Source organism: Callospermophilus lateralis (assembly GCF_048772815.1).
Source record: "Callospermophilus lateralis isolate mCalLat2 chromosome 6 unlocalized genomic scaffold, mCalLat2.hap1 SUPER_6_unloc_1, whole genome shotgun sequence".
In the NCBI taxonomy this organism is placed as follows: domain Eukaryota; kingdom Metazoa; phylum Chordata; class Mammalia; order Rodentia; family Sciuridae; genus Callospermophilus; species Callospermophilus lateralis.
The window spans coordinates 337,620-357,874 of NW_027510149.1; the positions used below are offsets into that span (position 1 = coordinate 337,620).

General features: G+C 46.8%; 1 protein-coding gene across 16 annotated transcripts in view; it reads right to left on the reverse strand.

The window, feature by feature from the left end:
* Window positions 1-623: 623 nt before the first annotated feature.
* The window catches only part of Afdn (afadin, adherens junction formation factor), a 128,134-nt gene continuing 108,502 nt past the window's right edge, over window positions 624-20,255 (reverse strand). For 5 of the 16 annotated variants that reach the window (XM_076858026.2, XM_076858023.2, XM_076858024.2 and 2 more), the window contains 4 exons: window positions 18,443-19,438; window positions 16,337-16,372; window positions 9,767-9,892; window positions 3,485-6,897 (listed from right to left, as the gene is read on the reverse strand). In XM_076858026.2, the coding sequence (XP_076714141.1) occupies window positions 6,364-6,897; window positions 9,767-9,892; window positions 16,337-16,372; window positions 18,443-19,438 (1,692 nt within the window). In that variant the 3' untranslated portion in view covers window positions 3,485-6,363. Of the gene's footprint in view, window positions 2,578-3,482; window positions 6,898-7,498; window positions 9,899-16,336; window positions 16,373-18,442; window positions 19,439-20,255 lie in introns of those variants that run through there. The other 11 variants (XM_076858034.2, XM_076858029.2, XM_076858031.2 and 8 more) reach the window with 7 other exon arrangements.

A 20,255-nucleotide genomic window follows, 5' to 3' on the forward strand; every position in this document is an offset into this window, starting at 1 on the left:
TGCTCCACACCTCTGCTCACAGGCTATGAAGCATAAAGGAACCTGTGAGTGAAGAAGAGGTACCCTGGGGACAGGCAGATTGGGGCGCACACCCAGGCATACAAGGACAAGGGCAGGGCTGGCCCTGAGGGTTCAGTCTGCACAAACCTGGTCTGGCTGTGGGGCTTGCTCTCACTCCTGGCCAGTGGGAGTTCCTCGACATGGACTTAACACTTTTAGTCCCGCACACCCCCTTTCACCAGCTGCCTCAACTGGGTGCTTGCATTTAAACACAGCTCAGGAACATTCACACAATGCTCATTACTGGATGTGTTTAGGAATTTCAAAGTGGCCAGGATGGGGCATCCTAACTAAGAAATGGTCCCAGGGGCCATCTGGGATTGCTCAGGTGCGAAACAAGTGACAAGGTGGGGGAAGGAGCACTCTGGTCGTGGACGATATGAAACTCACCTGAGCCTCAGTGGACTTGTTCATCCTGCAAAGAACATGTCCCCACAGGTGGAAAATACAGGGGAGCAGCATTTTGCATTGTTTAACATGAGTGACAGATGGAGGCAAGGGAGAGAGGGCTGTTGTTAGAAATATAAACTCTGTCAGCATTTTTAAAATAACAGTGAATACACTTAAATACATACAAAGTTTATTAAAAATAGGTTGCAACCGAAATACAGTAGAAATGGAAAACTACAGCAGTTTGGATTTTTCCCATAGCAATGCACATCATGAAAAGCACTTTTACACATATTCACATTTGACCTCATCATCCAGGATGGCCAAATCCACCTTTGTCTGGGTTTGACAAACACACAAATATCCCTGTTTGCACTCATGCTGTGTGTGTCTGTCTCCCACGTGTGACCAGCGGTTATCAGCACCCGTGTTTCTCTAGGCAAGGTGTGGATTTGCCACCTGGAGGCGCCAGTGCCCCTGAGACACCAGGAGGAGCTTGCTTTTTCCGGGGCAAGTGTGCAAATCCTTCATCAGCTCTCGGGACCATTCGACTCTTACTTACAGGGGGAATGGAGAAAGCACACTTTCAAATAAGAACCCTGATAGACAAAAAAATATTTACACTTATACTTTGGACATTTTATCATACAACTCATATTAAAGTGGTTTCTAGGGCAGCAAATGCCTCTGTTCTATTTGAAAGTGTGCATATTTTCCCAACATACATCTTCGTAAGAGAACAATATGGTACAGAAAGATCATCTGGACCCCATTAGGGCTTTGTCAAATAGGAAATGTGCTTAAAAATCACAAAAAATTTTACCATTTTAACATCACACAACATAAACAAACTGAGGTCCGTCTCCCCAACATCAGCCATATACCCACAGCTGAAAAAATGACAGTGATAACTCAGAACTCACAAATTAAAATTAAATAACTCCATTATACTATAAAAAACAAAGCTCAAACTGCCATGAATTATTCTTGCAATACTCCAGTTACAGATGGCATAGTCAAGGAATTCCTTTCTTTCCCACAGAATATCAATGTAAATTTGTTTCCCAAATTTAAATTTTCTAGTGACATCTGTGCTTGGGGATCACCTACCAATATCCCCATTTTCTCAGGCATTTTTGATCCTAGTTACATCAACACTGTTTAGCTACAGAGATCTTTGATAGACTCCTTAGAATATATGAAATATTAGTTAACTTTCTAGAATAACTGTCATCTTCAATTTCATCAATGATTCTTATTAGGCTAACAACAACCTGTATTTATAAAAATAAAATCTAAGATTAAATTCTCAAAATTTTCTTCTTTAAGAATTTTAGAAATCAAATATTAATCAAAAATTTAATTTAATCCAATATTCAGAACTGATTGGTGGCTCTTGTTTGTGGGGTGAGATGGGCCGTGTGCCATTCTGCTCACAGGACCTTGCTGTCCAGGCTTCGGCATGGCCCAGACAAGAAGGCATCTGGAAACACACCCCGAGGGGGCCAGAGGAGCAGTCCACACGTCCACCCTCACTCCTAAAAGTCTGTGGCAATGGAGTGCACACAGCAGGCAGGGCGGGGTAGCCAATCTGAGGGTCACGGGCAAAATGAAGTTTCCAAGAAAGTCCAGGAAGAGAATTCTTGGTCTACAGTGTGTGGCACCAGGACAGGGAGACAGTACCTTGACTGTTCCTCTTTTTGCCCCATGAGGCCAGGACTCCAAAAATAAACCAACAAAAAGATACCCTCAAGTGAGATCACTCAGAATCAGACAGGGTTCAAATTGTACAAACAACAATTTCTTGCTGAAGCAAAATAAAATTTCTTGGAATTTGAACATCTCTAAATTACAACCACTATAGAATCTGAAATTAGAAATCACTTAGAAACACAGCCTCCCCCCTCCTCTTCAGGTTCCCACCTGTGACCCCTGAGCAGATCTGTGTGCACATAGTTGCCCTGTGCCTCTCCTCACTTTGTGTTTAGTTCATTCTCCAGTTCTGTTAATTTACGGGAAGCTTTCACTTTATTGGACACATCTTGACCTTGTGAAAAAAGGCGCTGACGCTCTCTGAATGTTAGGTTTTCAGGGGCTCCGGAACTTCCAGGTAAATCTGCATCTTGGCTGGACAAGAGACAAATGAAAGATTACCCTTCAATGCAGACATGTCTGCCCATAGCTAGCTAAGTCTGCATAATGAGCAATCAGTTGATACTCTCGGGAGACACATTCTTTGCTGAATGTTGTTATAATGCTTCTTACAAGTAAACTTACTGGGGCTATGTTTAAACCCACATACAAATATAGGCAAAATGTTCTCCTTATTAAAATTATAACATTCCCCAGTCATATCCAACATTCAGACACTAGTGAGTCAGATTTCAGCCAGCAGGTGTTTCTTACCAGTTAAACAAATTTAACCAAAGGGTGCAGTTTCAAAATACAACTTATGACTCACACCTACAGATACATCTAATTTAATACTAGGAACCAGAATGGCTGTTTTCAAAATAGCTGGCATTGAGAACTAAGATCTAGGTGAGGACAGTCTGTGATAATGTACAGCTGGTTTATATTCTGGGCAATCTCAGGGTTGACTCCACATGGCTGAGCAATATCTTTGGCTACTCTCCTCAGATTTTCAACCTTCTCTGGTAGAAGCAAATGGCAACACAGCTAACTGCTTCTAGTGCCTGGCCAGTAAGCCCAGCACCTATATCACTGTGTGAAACAGAGCTACATGAGAAAACCAACGTTAAAAAGCTTTACCCTATGGCTGCCCCAGGGCCCCCCTAACAAGGCTCAAAAGACACAGCAAAGCATGTCTCTATCTCACGGTCACCCACAGTGGCCTCCTGGAAACTGAGAAAGGGTCTTTCTGGAGTGAATTCCAAACACATCCTTCCATGTGCTCCTGTGATCTTGTACAATGGAGACACTGAGCTCATGAAGCCTTTGAAACTTCAACCCAGTTTCACACAAGTTAGCAACACCTTGGTCACAGACACTACCAGCGTGACTCGGGGTACCTTCTGGTGTGCTTCTCTCTTGCATCCCGAGGAGCATCATGGGCACCGCTGACTGCCCCAGCAGATGCTGGGTAAGGGTTCGGTCCTTTTCCAAAAAAGAAAAAGTCCAAGTTATAAGTACCTGATTATCTGTAAACCTTCATGACAATAAAGATACAGTGACCCCCACAAAATAAGACACCTTTAATCATTGAGCAAACAAGAAAGCCAAGACTCTTCATATCAGATGAAAGACGCACCTCAGGAGGCCTGCATCTCTTGGTGGCCTGAGTAACCCAATCACTACTCAGCTGGTGCTCAACAGCTCACCTCCCTTCATCATTTGAGTGGAACACTGCGGTGGATGTGTGATAACCAACTCAAATCTGATGGAGTGCATGGTGAGCACAAATTCAGAAGACAAAGCCACAGAAATTTCACTCAAATGGGAGGTTAGCAAAGTGTTCCAACATGCTGCTGAAACCAAGAATTTTTTTTACAAGATCTCTGAAGCAAATGCAGTGCCAGAGATTAAGCAGGTAAGCACATGATTGAGTTCTTCTCTGGAAAGCTACTGAATTGTTTTTCAAGACAAACGGTTGTAATTATTAAAAACAAAGTAAAGTTTTTTAAGCCAGCTGGGCTGCCATGGCTGCTCATGGCATCAACCAGTCAGGCAGCCCCCCAGTACCCTTGGTGAGTTGCTGGAGATGCAGAAATGATGTAAATGGAGAGCTCCAGGTGCATCCAAGCATGTGGTAATACTGCCACTGATAATATAAAAATCACAGTGTACTAAATCATTATTAATGTGTACCTATTAATTGTGACAATAAAATATAAAAAAAATTCACACCTGAAAAACCTGCTTATAAAAATATAGGCTGGAGTACTGAATGCTCAAAATACCCCACACTGACAGTATCAAATATTGGATTAAACAATAGCTTTGGCCACAAAGCTATTGCTGTACTTTTTATATTAAAGCCTCCCCCCCCACCCCAAACAAGGTGCACAAAATAAATTTTTAAGATGAGTTTTCTTCCATATGAAGAGTCCATGGTGCAGAGCTCCCCAGACACACAGACGAGAGGGGGGCCATGGGGTGCTTTACCCTATGGCTGCCCCAGGGCCCCCCTAACAAGGCTCAAAAGACACAGCAAAGCATGTCTCTATCTCACGGTCACCCACAGTGGCCTCCTGGAAACTATGAGAAAGGGTCTTTCTGGAGTGAATTCCAAACACATCCTTCATTTCATCTGTCTTTAAAAAATACTGTGGCATCTTTTGAGCTTTGTTGGAAATGATACTGGCTTCTTTCACTGGTAAAAAAAAAAATCAATTTTTCAAAACTTTGTTCCTAGAATATCAAAAACCTCCAGCAATATATATATGAATACTGCCAATTATAAAGTTTCCCCAGAGCTTTAGTAATGCTTCTTTTTCAATATGTTGCTATGCTGAAATCAGTATTATTCACTCTGATTTGTATCCAAATTCTGTTCCTCACACTGCCCAGTGGAAGAGGCCAACTCCCACGTGCAGAAGCATGCTCGCCAGAGAGCTCACAACAGAAGGCTGGAAACAGGCATGCAAGGGAGTGGACGAAGACAGGGCCAGGTGGGCTCTGCATGAGCTACAGAGGCCGCAACTTTACGAAGGATCTTCAAAGAGGCTAAGCAATCAGATGCAGGCTGTAACCTGCTCCGAAGTGCCACTTCGTTGTGAAATAAAGTAAGGGTTAGTGATAGGACTGAGAGCCAAGATGGTTAGAAATGACTCCGACCTGCAGCGTTCCGCCACCAAACCTCACAATTGTCACAACACTTACAAATTTGTACAGCTCAGCTTATAAAATTTAATACAACACTGATAGCACCTTCCTTCAAAATTTGTTACTCCATGAGTGTCTCTAAGAGGTACCAAATTCTAAATACTTATGGTGAAATTGTACAAAAAAGATTCAAGCTGGCTTTCAGAATTTCTCAACCTAGGTATTATGAAACACCAAGCCTTCAATGTGGATTAAAGCTGATTCAGGTAGAGAAAAGGCAGAATTTGGGGAAAAACTCCTCTGTCAGGTTGCACTGAGCTCTGAGCTGCTGACCTCCAGACTTGTTGGTGACGTGGAGCTCCACAGAATTCGGAAGGTGCATGCACTTGCTAAAGCTACACAACTGACCAACCGACTGTATCTGAGTGGGCTCAAAGCTGAATTCCAGTACTGTCACCTGGGTGGAGTTCAGTGTACCTTAAGCGTAACTCCTGCTGCTCTGGCACTTCTGCAGGGAGCAGCCTCTGCATGCAGGCAGCCAGAGGCTTTTCCCTAACTAACCACAACTAGGTCTACCGCTGCCTGGCTTCTTTCTGAGTGAAAGGTCAGGGAAGGAAGGCCAGGGCGAGGAGAGGAACCGGGGGACAACTGGGGCACTACATCCTGGGTAGTGGCCGTGCTGGAGACCAGCTCAGCAGATGTTCCACTCCCCAGACAAGCCACCACCAAGTATGGGATGCCTGACGTGGAAACTGAAAATGCACCTTCATTGCTACCTTTAGAGTCAGTTCAATGTGCGAAAAAGGCACTTGCTCAACCACAGGTGAAAACTGTTGGAAGAGGGAGAGAATGAAAGCCAAGACCAACAGTACTCATGGTCTGGAGTAAAGGGGGAGGACTGATTGTCAGCTGATCAACGGGATGGAGCTTCTCAGAGGGAGAGAAACCAGAGACATTCATCAGCAGAGCAATTAGCAGGACACTGCAGCTGGGGGTGGAGGGAGATCACCATGCTGAGTGTAACCAAGTGGAACCCAAACTCCACAGCAGGTGATCTCGGGCCACCCCAGGTGCAGCTGTGCAGAGACCAGGTTCCAATCATCAAGACCAGAGGGTGGGGCTTGCACTCTATCTTTTACCTCTACCTTTACAGTGACCAGGATGGCAGAAGCTTGGTTTGTTTGGAGGGGGTGGGGGCTGGCCTGTTTTGTGGGCAGTACTGTTGGCTTTGGCCGAGGGTGGCTGGAATGAGTTGGAGAGAAAGATGCCATCGGAGGCCGGGCGTGGCTTGCAGGGGGGCTGCTGTGGCTTAAGGGCGGCAGGAGGAAGATGCCCATAAGACTTCCTCACGCTGGAGTACTTATCCTGACCTGCTAGGCTGCAGTCCTCCTCCTCCTCCTCCTCCTCATTGTACGAAACAAACTTGGCAGTGAACAGCGAGTCTGGGGAGAGGACCTGTGTTTTGAGGTAGGAGGCGTTTCGCTGAGGTGGGGGAGGAGGGGCGCTGGGCACAGGGGACGGGGATGGGGGCTCGTAGTCCCGTGGAAGCGGAGGTCGGCACAGCCCGGGCTCCTCGGGCTCCAGCAACCTGCGCGCCGCCTCCTCGTGCTGTCTGCGCCTCTCGGCCTCCAGGCGGCTGTAATACCCTTCTTCCTGTCGCCTCTGCAGGCGGGAATAGACAAGAGTACAAGGTCAGAGATCAGGAGGGGACAGGCGGACCCTCTGGGCCTTCACGGAATATGACAGGTGCACTGACCACCAGGCCCCATCTTCACACCGACCACATGTCCACAGGATGTCACATTTAACTGTCACAACTACTGCAACAGAAGAGGTGGGTCAACCCAGAAATAGTCTCCTTGGGGAGAATCTTTCTTTCCTGGGAAGGGTACTTAGGTCACAGTTGGACTAATCTGGGTTATGTGACGTAAAACTGCTCAGCAATAGTTTAGGTCACTATCAGGCCCCTCCAGTCACGAAATGAGATGAAGCCTTACACTCCTTTCTTTCCTCCTGCTTCTCCTCCTCCTCCTCCTCCTCCTCCTCCTCCTCCTCTCTCCCTTCTGTTTTGGTAGGACATTAACTTACCTGTTAATGCTGTTTTACTAGGAAACCATAAACTGTAAGGAATATCACTTATTTTCCCAAAGCAACAAACTAACAAATAATGCTTTCCAGTTCTTAACTTACATTTCAAATCTTAATAAACTCCCTGGTGGACAGAAAATTAGAGAGCCAAGCATGAATAGCAACAGCAACAAGATACTGAATTCAAATATATTTTGACACATACTGTACATTTTTTCTGACATACATCTGCACAAACTACAGTTGACAGTGTTAAAATTGTTTTGACATTAAAAAAAGGTAACAGCACAGTTTTGTTAAAGATTGACATGAGTTTTAGAGCACAGAGGGAAAAAGTAAGTATGAAAGGGAGTGAAAGATCCAATAGATCACCTGCTTAACCCCAGTGAATGTCTAGTGCTGGAATACAATGAAGTTTCAATTCATTCAACAAAAAAGAATTGCTGGGGCCCTGCTGGCACCAAGATAAGTGTTCATTCTTGTATCTCTGGGCTGTATCCTCTCTTGCTCCCTCTAGAGCCAAATCTCATGCACATACACACCAAAGCCCCTGCTCCAACTGCAGAAACTAAGGAGGAAACTAAGGAACTGCCAGCCCTCTGCACTCCGTACACCAACTTCGAGCTTCACCTTCTGCTCTCTGCTGGGAGACCCTTGAAGGAGAAGAATTCTTATTCTCCTATCTGTACAAAGTCAGCAATCCCTTGGGCAGGGCAAATTAGAATGACTTCTGTGACTTTGGAACAGCTCTACCAAGAGCCTTGGAGTTACAGGAGGAGCAAGCTGCCTGATAACACAGGGCGGAAACCAAACCCCTTGCAGTTACACCAAGAGCAGATACAGTCACATGACCAAGGGGACGTGACTCTACCCAGAAAAGGACCACACATTTTTCTATGACAACACAAACCCGTCAATTCTGAACATTCTGTATTAAAAATAGGGTTTTCAGCTTTTTTACAGTGACCACTCAATTATAGAAGCAGTTACTAAAACACAAGTGTATTCAGCATAATAGTAAGTTCAAGAATGCACGTTGGAAAATAAACCCAAAAGTTCCTCAACAACAAAACGTAGCCTGGCCCTCTGTGGACACAACCCTGAGGTGATGGCAAGGCTGCCTCACCATGGCTCCAGTGAGGCCAAGATGGGGCCTGACCACAGGCATGGGCACCGGCAGCACTGGCACAGCTGGCAGGCACTGACCTGGGAAAGGCACCCTCCTAACAGGCAGGGGACTTTCTCAGAACAGCAAACCACCACCAACAACGCCACAGGCTTAGAAACCAGAGGGTCAGATTCTGAAAACCCCTGCTTTGCCTCCGTTACACAAGTGAAAGACTTGTGGGAAAACCCAGGCTCCCCCAGTCCTCGGGAGCTGCTGGGCCACAGCAGTGCTGGAGGATGCCCTTCACAGAGGCCCAGGCCTCCCAGCATCCATTGCTTGCCTACACACACTCTACTCTAGGGGCCACCTATTCCCTAAGTCTAACTGAGCCACAGCATGGTATCAGTCCTGCTTGTGGTTAGATTGTCCTGTAGCCTAATCCATCACCAACTACCAAAAGCTTCCTAAAAACAATGGTAGGGGGTGGGGGTTCTACTGACACAGCTCACTGCACTATCAAGGAAACAACTGCTAATAAAACTAAGCTTTCCCTGTCACAAGTTGTGACGCTCAAGGCTTCGACCTTCACAGAAGGGAGGTGACTGGGGAGCATGGCCCCTCTGCAGCTGCACAGCTCCCTGTAGTCCCTGGACGAGTTGGGGTCTTCTTGCCCATGGGGAGGGCTGCAGCTATGCACATAGACGCGGATCTGGCAACTGCCTCACAAGGTGCCCATTTCTCAAAATCAGATGTCATTTTACAATTCAACTGAAGAATCACTTGAATTAATACACACAGAGAGAAATAAATAACTCAGAATATAAATCAGGTTGTAGACTAAATTTTCCTTGAATAATTTTTTTTTTTTTTTAAAATAGCCATCTGTTCTCTTAACCACTACAAAAATGGAGTGATTTTAGTGAAAACCCTATCTGAGATGGTCAGTTACCAGACTGTCTTACTGTTTGTTCCTACTGCCTCCCATGGGGCTGATTCAAGTCAATAACTGAACAAGTGGCATCTTCACAAAAACGAGCTGGACCCTGTCCAGTGGGGTCCACACCCTGCGAGGGGGGCCTGCGCCCAGAGGCCCAGTGCCATGCAGACCTAGGAGTTCGGGAGTCTGAGGGACCAGCTCAGAAGGCAAGGGGCCTGGAGGCAGTCCAGAAGAGAGGTAGCAGGCCAGACGGGAGAGAGTTTTTGGTCCATAACCAAAGCTGGGGGTCCGGCCCTGTTCTGACGTGTGCATCTGAGCCACGAGGCTAGCCCCTCTGCCCCAGCCAATCACCAGGTCAGGCTAACTGGCAACGCTAGCTGCCCTCAGAGGACCAGGACCTTTTCTTCGGCGTCCCGCTTGGCTCGCTCCTCCTCCAGACGCCGCTCCTCCTCCTGTCTCACGCGGTCTTCTGCTTCCCGCCTGCGCATATCCTCCAATTGCTGCTGGCGTCTGCGCTCCTCATCCTGCAACTGACAGTGAACCGCTTTTAACTCTCACCCCAGCCTCCCCAGCCAAGACACCAAGAGCAGACCAGACAAGCAGGACAAGGAGACAGGACACACACAGAAGGCCGAGTTTCTACTCAGGAGATGACAAGACTCACAGTTTTACTTGCTACTTTCAAAATGAGTGGCCTAAAAACCTTGTCTCCACAGTCCCAGGGTCATCCTCCCACTCATCAAGGCTCACAGAAGCAAGCTGTCACACAGCCATGCATGAAACCACCACTCTTCCATCAGAATGGGTCCGTCAGCCAGCTCCTGTAGACTGACAGACCTGCGTGGCCGAGAGCCCCACTTTATGGAACTATGGAATGCCTCCACCACCCCAAACACCGAGAAGGACGTCCCTCTGTGCCTGTGGTGGGGGGAGTACCAAGTTGCCCACTCTGGACCCAGTTTCTGCTGACAGCTGTTGCCAGCAGCCCACTTCCCTGGGGAAATGAGGGGCCTAGCGCTCTTGCTCCTCTAGCCCTTGGCCACTGACTCCCTCCAGATCCCATCCTGGACCCATCCTGAACCTGAGGTTTGAAAGGAACTCATTCTGATTCACTTTTGTCTGCACCTGCAAAATGCCCGGGGACCACTGCCAACCCCTCACATGGTACACTTAGGTAACGACTAGTCAGAAGTTCTTATGTTGGTCCCGAATCCATCATCTTAGTTTTTCTTTTTTTGGTCACTTAGGTTCTGCCTTTTTGAAATAACACAAAAATGTAATGTCTTTACTTCATGACATTCAAACATGTGAGGACATCTTCCCATTACCTAGGTACTCCTTCTATTTGTTTTTTTAGCTCCTTATCCTCCTGGTCACATTTCTCTGTACATCACAGGTTAAAAATACCTTTTTTAGACAGAAACTCCGGATTATTGGCCAGAGCAACTCTAAGACTCTCCTTTTTCATTGGGATATGTGGCTATTTTTTACATGACAGCCTGAGACAGTATAACTTTGAAACCCCTGCACATTTCTTCTCATCTGGCATGGAGCTGGGCTACAGGACACCCATAGCCACACCATGACACACCATCAAAAGAACGATTTAAAATCTCTAAGATTACAATGAACTCAAAGCCATCTAGTTCAATCTTTAACCACTGCAAAACTGCCTTACATAAAATTGCTATGATGTATTTCAATATCTAGAAAATTACCAATTTTTCTATAAATTGATCCCAACAAAATTTAAAATGTTAACTTATGAATTTAATTTTTGGAGGAAGCAAAGAAACATTAGCAACTTCTCTATTCCTTGATTCCTGTGGAACAAAACACCATATCTGATTGGAAAGAATAAATTAACCTGTGTTATTAGTTTCTTCATATCAGTTAACAATGCTAAAACAACTCAGAACAATTGAAGTGGCCTTGTAGGGGACAGATGAACTTTTCTTTTAGCATGACCTAGCCATCAGTGCAGAGAAGGTCAGCATGCTCAGCTGCAGGGTGGGTTTGCAGCAGGAGCAGACCAGGCCCAAGTGGCCTGCGAGCTAGGCAAGGGAGAGTCCTATGAGAACTTCAGCCCTCAGCACCCATCATGAGAAACAGCACCCACACAGCAGCAGCAGAGCGCAGAGCTCAAGTTCTGAGAAAAGCAGCTCGGAGTCGGGCTATGCCCCGCAGCAGGTATTTCCCTTCCAAGGAAGGTGCTCCTCATGCTGTACTTCCCAGAGCCACGCTAAATGAGGCCAGTGCAGCAAAGCTTAGTGCCTGGTACCCGAGGCAAGCTGTTATCTCTTCCAGCCCAGCAGGAGCGTCACCACAGGAGGCGAGAATGGCAGGATTTCCACGAGTACCTGTCTGTCTTACAAATAAATCTATGAACAGGCATCGTCTACAAAAGAGCTCTATGCCTTTAAATCAGGGTGGTGGACAGCAAGTAAGAGGCCTTTTCCTTGTGATCAGCTCATTAGTTACTAATTTTAAAGTAAGAAATATTAATTGGTGCTATTATAATTAAGAAATTTCTTTCCACTCTTAGGCTAATTCATGTATTTTCATTTCCAAAAGAAATTGTTTTATTCTCCAAAAATATGTTCATTTATTTCCCCTCCTGCCCCCTCCAAAGCATTAATGAGAAAAAAAGAATCTATTGATTTACTCAAAATAACAGTTCCTAAAGTACATTGAACTGTGTGGTTTATGTTCGTTGAGAGTAAAAGGCATTGGAACATCAATTACAAGGCACTGGAACACTCTGCAACCTAGTGACACCTGCCTGATGGGACACTGGACTTCAGTCAGGTCAGCTCTTTGCTACACATGGAGAGGACGAAACGCCTGGGGAACAGATGCTCTGGACCAGGACCCAGCATGCACAGGTGGGCTATGGCCCTGCTGACTGGCAGTCTGCACATCCATGAGTACTTCTGTTTTAAAAAGTGCAGGCTGAGATCTAAATGGGCACAGTTTCAGGCCACAAACACCTGCCTTCTCTCTCCATTTACTACAGGATCCCCAAGGCAGACAGTAGGGGTTAATATCTGAACAGGAAGTGGGCCATGAGACCTTGGCTTTTTTGACATTTTCACCAAACAGACAATTTGAACTCTTGTTAAAGTCCTTAAGAATCTTCCTTCCTCTATACACCTTTCCTGCTCACTCCTACTGGAAGTGACCCCCACCACCACCACCAAAAAAAAAAAAAAAAAAAAAAAAAAAACAAAAAAACAAAAACAAAACATTAAGGCCAAAAGATAAAGAACATCCACAATTAGATAATTCATTACAACAGGCATTGGTTCCCTGAGCTCAGCTCTGCCATGCAGCTGCTTATCCAAGAGAAAGCTCCCCCATGCTATGGTCAAAGATCTTCTTAAGAAACAGCCCTCCCCACGACAGCACCATGTGTCCCTGCCTCAGCCCAGCCTACTCGCTACTGCTGCCTTTTCCTAATCCAAGGAAACTGATTAAAATTGTAAGACCCAGAGCTCAGTTGCTGCACTGTCTCAGTGACAGAGACAAAGCAGAGTGACCCCAAGCAGGCAGTAAGACATGCACCTGGTGCTCCTTTAGGCCAGCTCTGGTCTTGCACCCACAGGTGAGTTCTATTTTCTCCATAACACACACTCACTGGCAGTGAGATGAACACGTTTCTCTTCCTGATTCCTTCAGTAACTCTGCCCTCCTTGGGGAGTCACTGTCCATATTGGGCAGGGCCTGTCTCTGTCCAGGGTGCTCTGGTGTAAATGGTACACAGGCAGTACACCTCCTCCTGAAGGTCACTTCCCCAGATAGGCTTTTGATCTCATCCCCTCCACTCTCTGTGTCTAATGCCTACTGCACACACCAAAGCCAGGCTAGAGAGTGGCATAGGATGGGAGGGCCAGCTGGGGTTTTCACACAAGGCATCCAGAAGAGCTTCTAAAACCAAAAAGCATCCTGGCCAAAGAGGAGGAGCACTGCTGTGGGGTCTCACATTATTCTGGTCAGCAGATGACCACTGAAGTGTGGTAAAAGGCAAAGCTGAGACAACCACTGGCGCTGGCCAGGCACTGGGACTGTCTGGTGGAGTGAGTGGCCAGCAGCACTGCTCTATGACAAGGAGGTGCTTTGTGTAGCACCAGGAGTACTCGGGACTGGGGGACAGGCAATGCTGCTGTGGCCGGACCTGTGACAGCAGGCCAGACTCACACCAGGCTTGGCTCTTTCACTCACCCACTTGGCAGGTTTGTTATGAGGAAAGGAGAAACAGAAGTGGTTATTTGGCAACCAGAACAAAAATGGCAGGGGTTATGCACACTGTCACTGGGCAGGAGGACTAGCAAGCTGCCCTGTGAACCTCTGCCTGTGAAGCTTTCAAAAGCCCAGGGACCACCTGCCCTGGACCCTACTTGGATGGGCTCCATAGGCAGGACAGGTTCAGACATGCCCAGGTCTCCTGGAGCCAAATCTGCCTGTTGGAGCCAAGGGAAAGAGCCTGCAGGCAAAGCTCTGCTGCAAGCTGGCCTGTGGGCTCCTCTAGCTAGACACTGTGGGTTGAACAGGACAGTACATCACTCAGTAATCAAGACTTGGAGGGCCTCTCAGCCTCTCCCTCTCCACATGCCCTTGGAGTTCGGGGATCTGGCCCCAGAGCCACTTGCCTGGTCATTACTGACCATCAACCACATGCTAGAACACCTCCAGAAATGGACAAATATCACTGCTGCCCACAGAGGTGAATGCACATGTGATGAGCCATGTTTAGGGATGGAGGACACAGTGCTCAGCACACATGCAGTGAGGGGGAAGGGTGATCAAGAGCTGTGGAGGAGGGCACAGGCCACAGTGCTGGGCAGCAAGCCCACAAGATGTCATGGCGGGAGGCAACCAGCCAGGGCAACCCCCAGGGAGATGACATGGTGCTCAGGTACGAGCTGGCAGGCACACTGAGAGTCATCACATGGGAGCGGGCAGGCAGCCGCGTGGGCACTAAGGAGGACATGGAGCCCGACAGACTGCAGGGAGGACCAGAACGTGTTCTTGGGGGGCAGAGACTGACTCAGGAGGGCTGGGGTCTCTAAGGCTGCTACAGCTGCTCTGTCTAGAGACCCTGTGAAGGGGCAGGGGCAGAACAGAGAGTGCCGCCACACTCTCCCCATGACCAGGCAGGAAGGGACAGCAGCTCAGGCTAAGGGACCAAGGTGGTCAAGTGCTAAGGCGGAGAGGCCAACGGTTCTTGAACAAAGAGAGGGTTATGGAAACGGCAAAAGTCCCCAGGTGAGCAGCTGAGCCTTCACTGGAACGAAGAGGGTGGAGGCAGGGGCTGCTGGGAGGCTGCGGGCAGAAGGGCTTCAGTCCTGAACATTGACTGCTCGAGGAGACAGGCAGGAGGTCTCCAGGTCTCAAGGGTAAGGGGGTGTGGCACTGGCATCGTGCAGCCCTGAGGTGGCAGGGACCACTGAAGAGGTGGAAGGGCAGGAGCCAGCCTAGGCAGCCTCCCACTGTGGGAATGCCGCTGCTCCCGCCAGGAGTGGGATGCGCTAGGACACGTCTCCAAGCTGCTCCCTGAAGACCACATGCTTGTTGCTGCCCACTAACCTTCAGGAGGCTCCTGGGCAACCTGCCAGATCTGACAGCACGGGCATGCTACAGACAATGGCACATTATCAGTAACACGGATACTCACCAAGGCTGAGAAATGCTCAAAAACATGTGGGTCACGGTGACTATTAATACTCAAAATACTTGTCTTTTTAGATGCTCAGAATTGTTTCTTTGAAATAAAAATCTAAGTGTGGGCTGGGGTTGTAGCTCAGCGGTAGAGCGCTCACCTAGCACGTGCGAGGCCCTGGGTTCGATCCTCAGCACCACATAAAAATAAATAAAATAAAGGCACTGTGTCCAACTACACTAAAAAATAAATATAAAAAAAAAAAATCTAAGTGTGCCCATTATTCTTAATCATTGCCACTCATCCATCAATGTCTCATGGCATTCAGACTCTTGTAGAGCAGAGTCAGCCTCTTAGAGCCTCAGGCCTGTGCCTGCCACATGGTGGACACTGACAAATGTTAAATGCTCTACCACCTGATTGATATTTTCCATTTTACATCTATGGACACCTCACATACAAAGTAGGGGGAATATATATATTTTTCATTTTTTCTTTACATAAAACAAAAGGAAAAGATGCAGAGCTCATAAAATATGCTTTTTGATTACCAGGGAAGTAACACATCTTAAGAAAGCTTTTCTGTGGGTGACACTGTCCCTGTGCTGAAGAGGGGACTGGTGAAACAGCATCAAGACAAACCCAGATTAAGAAATATTTGCAGTGCTGCCTGGGGCTACCTCCATTTCACCCCGCAGTTGATCCAGAACAAAATGGTTTCAAGTCAGTAAATACAGATCAGTCAGAATGTGACGGTCTAGCAGGTCACATATGCTTCTTAAGCGTGAAGAGCAGTAACTCTTCAACCAAAACTTCCCCAAACTGACAAACATGTTGGACTCACAACAGAACACGACCTGACCATCTGGTATGGCTGATAGGCTAAGATTCCACGTTGGATTAGTAAAGGAAGTGGCAACTGAATATCATTTCAACTGAGCTTATAACAACTGAACATGTAAAATCTATTAATATAACAAGAATGAAATAGATTACTTATTGCAAACTTTAGTTGTTTTGCTCACATACTAATGACTACATAAGAATACACAGAAGCAAATTATAACTAAAACTGAGAAAAGATCAAAACCATAAACAAACAGTAACACTTAAAGTTAACAGAGAAAAGTAAAAAGTAACTAAATCTAGTAACATTCAAAAGCATGCTTCTAGAGAGTCACAGGGCCAGTCCCCTGGTCTAGGAGACCCTGGGCAGAGCTGATCTACTGAGAACATAAAACAGCCACCACCAGAGGAGGAAGGAAAATCGAGACAGGAGAAGCACCAAAGGAAAGAAACAAGAACATACCAAATCTAGAACAGAGATTGCTGGGACAGCAGTCTGCTGCAGGCAACAGAGAAGGAAAAAAAAAGAAAGATGAAGCGTGAAAAAAAAAGTTAGACTCAGACCTGAATTCTGCCATCGGCATACTTTGTTGCTATCATGCTTCATGTTTTTGGACAACCTGAGGAGAAAACTGAAGAACTGCAAGCTAACTTGTCATATGAGAAGTAGGAAAGTGTCCACATGGTATTAAATACTTGGGCTTCAGCATTAAGATACATAGAAACCAAAAAAGCCAAATTTCCTTTGGTCTCTTATTCGGACACTACATATTAACCTTAATGTAATTAATGGAGAAAAAATTAATACTTTTTATTAAATTCTTATAAAAAGCTTTCCCAAATATAATCCAGACTAAAAGGCTTTGAAATATTCAGGGTTGTAACCATTTGGAAAAACTCTGACAGACCTTCAATAAAAATTTCATCTTCACACAGAAGAATCCTACAGAAATGTTATGCTGCAGCTGCCCACTCTCACTGGCTGCTGGAGCAGGGCTTTAGTAGTCGAGTGCTCACACTGCCTGCTCGGGAGCATGGTCTACACCACAGGCAGAGCTGTGCTTTCCCTGCACCTGTGACTGCTGGGCAGTCACAGCTGAGCTTTCCCTGCACCTGTGACTGCTGGGCAGTCACAGCTGAGCTGTACCTCCCTGAGCAATGACCTGTCTCCTGGCACACAGCAGGGCCCCTGGCCAGTGTGCAGCGAGTGCACCAGAGCTGGCCAGAACAGTGAGTGTTCCCGAGAGCTTCAGCTCTGCGTGCGCTGGGGGAAACTACTCAAAGGACCAATTGCAAAAGTTCCTGGCTCTTATCAAACAGTAGCTCTTTCAAAGAAAGCACTTCTAATTGAAATACCATCATTCTTAAGGGAGTTTATTACTGATGACTTACTAAATAAAACAATATTGTCATTAAAATCACATTTTGGTCTCATTTAAGAAACTTTTGAGTCTAAAAGGGACTCAGGATAAAGTTATGGGGCAAAGTTACACACATATACACATGTGTATGTACGTGTGTGTGTGTGTGTATGACTAAGAAGCACGTGTGTGAGCAAACTGAAAAGGACCCCACTATTGGCTCTTGCATGCTCACAGGTATTCTCTAAAGTTGAATTTCATCATAGGGTGGTAGGATAAGAGGGCTGACCTACAATCAGTACTGTTTCAGCCCTTCAATTCACTGCATTAAATTAGAGCTGAAATCAGAAACTAAATCCAAGACCAAGAGAACATGCTCGTGGCTGTCTCCTGCCAACACTGCACTGTGCAGATTAAAAGGAACACTGAGATCACCAACATGACCTCGACAACAGCACTCTCCACAAATTCATGTTCAATGCCATATTAGTAAAGTGCCTCTCTGGATGAGGCAACAAAGAATCTTTCATCTAAAATTTGGCATTTTAATAAGTAATCGAATTAAAGTAAATTTTGGTTTTAAATTTTTATTTGAAACAAAAGTAATTTCCAAAATATAGAGAAATAAGGTAAGATCAAAAGTTCTCAATATCTTTATACTATAATAGTGAAACTATTAATCTGATAAATACCTGTTTCATCAATGGTACAATTACTATAAAGACCATGCCTGGCAATGATTTAACACTTTCACATTCTTTGCTCCCAGTCAGGATCAGGAGAGTGACCTGACACGTTTGTACGTGCTTTTGTCAGCACAGGCACACCCATTGTGCCTCACAGCAGAGTCCATGAGGCCAAGCCAAGTATTTACTGTCTGGCCCTTTAAGGAAAGCTTTGCAGACCCCTGATCAAGATTATTAGTGGTCATTAGCAAATACCTATTATCTCCCTTAATTATGAGGCTGCTAATTAAGACAATAGTGGATTTACTTCTTGTCAAAGTACAAGTACCAGAACTTCCAGCACCACGTCCTGTCCCAGCTCACTTCTGTGGGTCAGGGGCAGACACCCTTCCTACAGCGAGCATGCTGAACCAAAGCCCACTCTACTCCTTCCTGTCCATGGGCCTGGCTGCCTCCGGGACACATATGCGGCAGCTCAAGCAGGGAGCACAGATACCACGACCCAGGAGCTTTGCCCTTTACCCTGGCTCTCCGCTCGGCCTCCAGGCGCTGCATGATCAGCATGGTGTCCACGTCATCATCCTCCTCCTCCTCGTCATCCTCGTCCTTCTGCTTGGACTCCTGCAGTCTCTTCTGGAACTGCCACTCCAGCATGAGCTTGCGCAGGCGGTCACTCTCCTCTGCAGTGCGCTCTGCCCTGCTCTGCAGCTCGTGGATCTCCTTGCTCAGCATGTCCACGATGTGCAGCTGTTGCTGCTTCTCCAGCTTCTCCCTGGCGTCCCGCTTCCAGGGGTCTGGAGACAGGCTGTCCCCAGAGGAAAGCTCCTCTTTGCTGATGGTGATATACTGCAAGTCTCTGCGCTCGATGGTACGGGGCTGCTGCTGGGGCTGCAGCTCTCGAATAACTGTCTCCTGGGGCCTCTGGAGTGTGGATGGCTTCTCAGGCTTTGCCTGAGGGGTGGCCAGGGGAGGGAAGGGAGCAGGGTGCAGAGGTGGTGTACGCATCTGGCCCAGCTTCCTCTCCTGCTCCCTGCGCTTCCTCTCACGCTCCTCTTCCAGGCGGGCCTTCTCCTTCTCATACCACCTCTGGTGCTCCTCCCTCTTCTTCCGTTCTGCAGCTGCCTGAGCCGACTGTGGAACCACCTGGTTGGTGGGAGGGGGTGGGAGAGGCAAATCCATTGGCATCCCATCAAAGTCTCCAGCGTAGTGGACAGGAGGTGGAGGTGGAGGGGGAGGCAGCTCTGTTCTGATGGGCTGGGAGATGGCCACTGGGGTGGGCAGCACTGCTGCTGGTGTTTTCCATCGGCCAGGGCCACTTTTGGTCAGTGTGGAAGCAGGGGTGGCCGACTTAGAGGAATGGTTCAGGTGCTCTTGGCTGGAGGTGCTGGATTCCACAGAGGAGCTCTGATTTATCCACAGGTCACTGTCAGATTTCCGATCCATAACTGCCTCTACTTGCTGTCGCTCAAGCTGGTAAGCTTTCTCTTCCCGAAGCTCTTCTTGGGAACGGGCAACACGCTGGGAAAAGAAAAAGGAGAAATATTATACTTCAATTATTCACCAGAAGAAATCACCCCCAATTCATAGACATTTCACATTTGTGGAGAAGACAGACTACAAAAACTGATGAACGAGGGTCTGGACTGGAGGCTGGGGCCACCCTGTGGCTCACTAGCCAAGAGGGACTGCAGTGAACTGATCTGCCCAAGGAAGGATGAGCCGTCCCCTCTGCATCACAGGACCAGTCAGGCCCATGGCTGCTGGTGCCTTCCTTGTGCTTCAAGGACAGCGCACAAGGGCTACCAGCCTCGCAGCTGGCTTCTGAGAAAAAGTGAGTGCAGTCTTACTATACAAAGGGCAGAGCAGTGAATCCTCTTTAACAAGAATTCTAATCCTCACAAAGAGGAATTATTATATTTAAGCCATTTAATCCACCCTGGACCACTTCTGAATGAGTCTTGAAGCTTAGGACTAGCTTTATAAGCTGTTTAACATGTGTCCATGGACAAGGCCCATCCATCTGAGAAGAATCCATTCCTATCCTGGTAATGTAAAAAAGGCAGTGCTACAATCCCGATGACCATGAGGTTTTATGTGCACATGAAAGAAAAGAGAAATGAACACACTTTCCATAAACAAAAAAGAGAAAGTATCACTTTAAAATACAACAGCATAATGGAAAAATGGGACATTTACTTCCAACACTTAGCTACAGCTTTACTTCTCAAACAGAAAAGAGCTTCTTCATTACCAGGACACATAATCTACACACTACACGAAGTATTGAATTACATGGAATCTGTGGACTGCCGCAGGGTCTGCGACTCTGCACCTG